This window comes from Plasmodium reichenowi, chromosome 12 (genome assembly GCF_001601855.1).
Source record: "Plasmodium reichenowi strain SY57 chromosome 12, whole genome shotgun sequence".
Lineage (NCBI taxonomy): Eukaryota > Apicomplexa > Aconoidasida > Haemosporida > Plasmodiidae > Plasmodium > Plasmodium reichenowi.
Window position 1 is genome coordinate 192,244 of NC_033657.1, and position 7,137 is coordinate 199,380.

General features: G+C 20.4%; 2 protein-coding genes across 2 annotated transcripts; both read right to left on the reverse strand.

Annotated features, from left to right (window-relative positions):
- Positions 1-375: 375 nt before the first annotated feature.
- On the reverse strand, positions 376-3,801 carry PRSY57_1205200 (conserved protein, unknown function; the record flags this gene model as incomplete). Its single annotated transcript, XM_012908482.2, has 1 exon — positions 376-3,801. One exon carries the CDS (start codon positions 3,799-3,801, stop codon positions 376-378), a length of 3,426 nt encoding a protein of 1,141 aa, XP_012763936.2.
- Positions 3,802-6,125: 2,324 nt separating this feature from the next.
- PRSY57_1205300 (shewanella-like protein phosphatase 2, putative) lies at positions 6,126-7,040 on the reverse strand (the record flags this gene model as incomplete). Its single annotated transcript, XM_012908483.2, has 1 exon — positions 6,126-7,040. One exon carries the CDS (start codon positions 7,038-7,040, stop codon positions 6,126-6,128), a length of 915 nt encoding a protein of 304 aa, XP_012763937.1.
- Positions 7,041-7,137: the final 97 nt, after the last annotated feature.

Here is a 7,137-nt window from a genome sequence, read left to right on the forward strand (position 1 = left end):
ATTTTTTTTTTTTTTTTTTCTTGAAGTATTATAATAAAAAAAAAAAAAAAAAAAAAAATCATAAGCAAATAAAATAAATAAAAGTTTTTTAAAAAAATCCTAACAAAAAATTTGAAAATTATATTAGAAAAAAGATTAAAATTAAAAAAAAAAAAATAAAAAAGAAAAAGAAAGAAAAAAAGAAAGAAAGAAAAAGAAAAAAAAAAAAATTAAATAAATAAATATAATAATAATAATAATCATAAAAAAAAAAAAAGAATGAATAAAAATTTGTATGATAAATAAAAATTAATAATATAATATATAAATATTATTATTATTTTACTGTTTTTTTTTTTTTTTTCTTTTTTTCTTTTTTTTTTTATTTTTATACAATTACATATCAAACTTGATTAAATGAAAAATGTCTTTTAATTTTCTCTTATAATCTAAATGACTATGTATGATGCCACTTGCATCATAATTTTCCACATTAGGTACTTTGACTGCAATCAAGCCAGCAACATTTATTTTCCATTCCATATATCTATACAAGAATCCTAGAAGCCAATCATTTTTTGAATATACATTAATAACACGATTAGTTACTACCATACGTATTTTTTCCCATACTCTTGTACTAGTAGTAGCAGGAAGACCAATAAATATGGCATTGCTTACAATATTATATAATTTCTTTGAATATAAATATTTTAAACAATAAAATATAACACGAGCACCAACTGAATAACCTATTAAAATAACAGGGCGTTGACCAACTGTATTTCTATCACTTAGTGCATCAGCTAAAATACGACCTGCTTGTTGAGCTCTTTCTCTTATTAATAAATATACATTATCTAAATTTGATGCATATTTAATTAATGCTAATGGCCATGTTAAGGCTGCACTTAAAGTACTAGCAATTGTATATTGTAACCATATTCTACTAGCTGTTATTGCAAATTCTTGTGATAACATTGTTTCAATTAATGATCCCAATGTTTTTAATAAATGATTTTCCCATTTCAAACAATATAAATCACAATAACAATTTGGAAATACCTCTAACCATGGATTTGTTATATCATCATCACTTTTAATCTCTCCACTTACACAAACACATACACTCAACGATTTAGAAATATTACCATTCAACATAATAAATTCAAATGTTTTTATATTTGCTATTCTTCTACTATATTTGTAACCAGTCAAACCTGCTCCACCAGCACCAAACAATGAAACAATAAATGCTAAACCGCTCGCTGAAGCTAAAAATGCAGTTAAACTACTACCACCTGCACCCAGAGCTGTTAAACCTGCTATAATACCTGGAGCAGCTAATCCTGCAGTAAATGCTATTAATGCACCACCCCCTAAAGCTGCTGCAGCAATTTTCATTCTTCTAATGTTTCTTCTTTTTGCTGTTTCATTGGTTGATGCTTGTAAAGCACTTATTAAATCTGCTGCCAAATTTTCTTCTATCCTTAATATTAAAAGTTCATTTATTTTTAGACATTTTGCAAACTTCTGAAAGAATAAATGAATTCTTGCATTATTATTACCTGTCATTATATATGTAGTAATCAAATCTCTCAATAATACTGATTTTACTTCAGGTGCTTTTATAGGAACACCGTGATTTAAATGCTTCTCCATATCACTCTCATCATAATAACTTTCACTTTCATATATATCCATTTTATTTACAATATGAGTTTTTATCTTCGATAAAATATCTCCATCGTTTATCATATCATGTTTTACATTTTTCTCATTCATATTTTTTCTTATTTTATTATTTTCTAAATTATTGATATTGAAGCTATTATTGCTACTGTTAAGTTGTTCAGACGTATTACTATCCTTTTTAATAAAATCACCAAATTCTTCATTCTTTTTTTTCACTTTTTCACAATAAGCATTGCTTTTTATTTTATCTTCCTTAGTTTGGTCATCTAACTTGTCTTTTTCCTTACGTCCATTTGGATTATCTTTAATCTTCTTTTTTTTCTTCTTTTTCTTTTTATTCTTTTTTTTCTTTTTATTACATTCTTTTACTTCGTTTGGATTATCATCATCATCCATATTGTCATCGTTATCCTTATTGTTATCATCATCCTTATTGTCATCATCATCCTTATTGTCATCATCATCCTTATTGTCATCATCATCCTTATTGTCATCATTATCCTTATTGTCATCATTATCCTTATTGTCATCATTATCCTTATTGTCATCATCATCCTTATTGTCATCATTATCCTTATTGTTATCATTATCCTTATTGTCACCTTGTCCAGCTGACGCAATTTTCTTTTCTTTTTTATACACCACATTTTCCTCCTCAATATTATCCTTATTTTCCACTTTAGAAGTGTCTAATTTATTTTTATCAACCGATTTGACATTCGGGGGATCATTATTACATTCTCCAATATTTGTACATCCATTACTATCATTTATTTGATTCCCCTTTTTGGTGTCATGTTTCTTATTAATCTTTTTTAATATTTTTTCTTCATTCTTATTATTTATAGTAAAGCAATCATTTATTGCTTCCTCCTTATAATTATCATCAATTTCCCTTTCAGAAAACATTTTCGTAGGTGAAATATTATTTTTTATATATAATTTGTTGTCTTCAATTTTGAGATTCTCATGTTCTAATAACATTTCATTTTTTAAATATTCTTTATCTTGATCACTTTGCTCATCATCTATATGATCATTTTGCCAAAAGTCCATTTCATTATTTAATTCTTCAACGACATTTTTAAATTTAGCATCTATATTAGCTTGTAGACTTCCTATTTTTTCTAATATATTATCAACAAATGGCTTTTCGTAAAGAACATAAGGTGTTTTATCTCCTGTTACTTCTCTAAGTATTTTTCTTTGATCAAAAGGCTTAATAACACATTGATATGCAATTGGATCTATTACTAACAAATCAGCTAGCTGTTTTAAAAAATTTTTACACAATTCATCTAAATGATTTTGTATATCTTCATCTTCAAATGAATCTATATGTTTTATAATAATACATGCAAATAAAGCTAAAATATTTTCTTTAATATCAGTAGGTATAGTAACAAATTTATCATTATTTATTGGTATATATTGTAAACGTAAGGCTTCTAAATTTGCATTTAATCTTTTTTTTTGTAATATCCTTTCTTGCTTTTTAATATAATTAATAGTTTCTTGTTCTAACAAATCAGGTAAATCATTAAAAGTATATTTTTCAAAAATATTTGAAGACAAGTTTTTTACAAATGAATAACTTTTAAAATATTGTGATGATATCTCATCATCTTTATGTTCTTGTAAATCACTAGGAGGACGAATAAGTACGTTATCATCTATTCCATCATCCTTATCATTATTATTTTTATTCTTTTTATTATATGATAATAAATTATCATTATTATAATATTTTGATTTATCTATATTAAACCGATCATAATTTTCTTCTATATTTATATTTATTTCTTCCGAAGAATTTTCATTAGAATAATCTTTTTTTTTATCATTAAAATGATGATGAAAAATTTTATCATTATTGTTATAACATGTAGAAGAACTTTTAAATAAACTTTTTAAAAATGCTTCCTCAATTTCTGCATTCTTTACTGGACTTATATCACTCAAAAAAACTTTTCCTTCTTCTATTTGTTTCTTTATATCTTTATCTATACCTTTTACCACATGTATTGATTCTACAGTTAATATAGTTTTGTTGGATCCTTGAAATATTTGTTTCTCACTTACATAATCATCATCACTAATATCAGGATTAAAGTTATTTTTTAACATTACTCAAACAAACAAAAAAAAAAAAAAAAAGAAAAAAAAAAAAAAGAAATACAAATACAAATAATATATATATATATATATATATATATATATTATTATATATATGTAAATTATTTATAAAGATAATCCTTTAAAAATCTTCATAAATATGTCAAATATAACAACAAATTGTTATATTAATATAAATACATATACATATATATATATATTTATTTTGTTTATTTTATATGCCTTTATTATTTTCTTGTTTATTTCAATATTAAATAAAAAAGAAATTTCTCATACATTAAAATGTTATATTTCACGAAAAAAAAATTTATAAAAAAACATAAAAAAAAAAAAAAAAAAAAAGAAGCAACGAATAAATATATCTATCTTCAAAATAATTCAAATACTGAAAGTTCTTTTAATTACATATATATTAAATAAAAAAAAAATACACCATTGTTTTTTTTGTTTTAATTTAGAATGAATTTAATTTTATATATACCATAATTTTATATTATATATTATTATATATTTTTACATATAAAATATAAATTCTATTTATTATATAATAATCATATTTACATCACATATATTATATATATATATATATATATATAATATATAATATATAATATATATATTTTATTAATAATATATTATACATTTTTAAAGCATTATATAAATATTTTATCATTCAATAAATTTATATATCTTTTAACATTAACATTACCTCTGCTTTCAAAAAATATTTTACATTTACATTGATACATTATATACATATACATCTATAAATATATACTTTTTTATTCTTTTATAATTTTACTATATATAAATTTTTGCTTTCAGATTTGTAAAAAATAAATAAATAAATAAGTTATTATTATATAATTATACCATATTTAATATAAACATATATAATATATATAATAAATATTACATTATAATTATATATATTTAATTAAATTAACTTCATGAACGAACTTTAAATGTAATTATACATATATATATTATATAGCCGAAAAAAAAACATAAAAAAAAAACATAAAAAAAAACATAAAAAAAAACATAAAAATATTTTTTTTTTTATATGAATTAAAATGATAAATGTGCTACATTTCTAAAAAAAAAAAATAATTTATTATTCATTTGAAAGAATAATGAAAATTTATAAAATCAAAAAAAAAAAAAAAAAAAAAAGTGTAAAATGTATATATCTAATATATAAATAATATATATTGATAAATAATATAGGTCAAAGATAAAAATAATGACAAGTTTAAAACAATAAATTTATATATATATATATATATATTTTTTTTTTTACATAAATTTCCAATACTTTCCAATGTTTCATGGGAAAAAAAAAAAAATAAATAAATAATAAGAGAGAGAAAAAAAAAAAAGAAAAAAAAATTATATATATATATATATATATATATATTTATATTTATTTATTTATTAGTACATTTTCATATTTAACTTTTAACCAAAGTAAAGCTTTACATATTCATTAAAAAGTATCAAAATATTCATGGATTACCATTTATTACAATTTGTCCATTTTTTAAAAAGCTTTAATTATAATAATCTTTTTTTTATATTCGAAGTTTCACATAAAGTTATAAAAATGTAAAATATATATATATATATATATTTGATATATATGATGTAATAGTCCATTTTTAATTTAAATTTAAAAAAAAAATAAAAAAATAAAATAATAAATAAATAAATAAATAAATAAATAATAAAAACAAAATAGTAATAATAAATATTAATAATATTGACAATAGGTAAAAAAATATTTGACGATTTTCTCGAATATATCCACTAATACAATATTAATAATAATAAAGATATAAGAATAATTTATACACAACTATAGTTATGTGCAATTTATAATTATCTAATTTTTAAAAATATGAACATTTTTATCTTTATATGTATGCTAATTGGAATAATTAGGATACATAAAATGGAAGAATTATAATAAAAAGATATAAGTAAAACATAAAGTAAAAATGTTAAAATAAAGAAAATTTTGAAAATGTTAAATATAATTATATATACATATTTATGTATATATTGTTTTGTATTATTTATATTACATTTCATTAATGAGACCTTTTAAATGATGAAAGGTATTTGATATCTTTTTTTTTTTATTTCTATTTCTATTCCTTAAATTATTTTATATATTGTTAAAAATAAAATGTAATACATGCCTATATATATATATATATATATATATATATATATATATTTATTTATTTATTTATTTATTTATTTATTTATTTGTTTGTTTGTTTGTTTATCCGATTTTATAATATATTTATCTATATATCCGTATTTATATAATTTACTTTATATGATCCATCCTGAAAATATTGAACATAATTAATAACACCACATTTCCATTTACTTATACCTGTATCAGCCATTATAAGACCTCCTTTACAGTACTCATTAACTTTTCTATTTCTTTGAATAGAATGTCCATTAACCAATTTTTTGGCACTTAATATATTTAGTGTTTTAAAAAGAGATTTACATACTTCCCTTCTAAATGGCATTTCTGCAGCACGAGAAAAGTATCTATTAAATGTAGGTCCATTATGACAACCAACACAGAATCTTTCACCAATTATACTTTTAAATTTGAGTAATGTACAATTATTTTTTATTTCCCTCCTTCCTTCATCATTTATATAATCAATACCACGCTTAGCATAATAAGGAAGTATACTTGCATGTGAAAATAAAATATCATTTACTTTGATGACAAAAGGTTTGTCCAATAAATAATTATACAATACTTCACCATTTTTAAACAATTTATTTCTGTCTTTATATTCTTCTCCATATTTTTTATTGCCACTAAAATTTAGACAAATGTTTTGAACTTCATGATTACCTAATATTAATTGTATTTTCGAATTTAATGGTTTTGCCTTTATATTATAGTTTTCAATAAAATATAAAATTTCTATATCATCATAAGCTGGGTCTAAAACGTCCCCAGTTATTATCACCAGCACATTTTCTCTAATTGCACTATTTTCTTCATCAATTATATTCTCTGTTAATAAAATTTTTTTTAAAGCATCCAAATCACTATGTAAATCACTGATACTAAATAAATCATGTTCCCATTGTATATTTGCATAACTTTCGTTATATACATAACTAAATTTCCATAAAATTATCAAAAAATATATACATGAAAAATTCCTTAAATATGATATATTCATATTTAAATTTGTATAATGGACGAATTATATAGAAAACTTTTTAATAATAATTATAATTATATATATATATATATTTACCTGTACTTTTTTTTTTTTT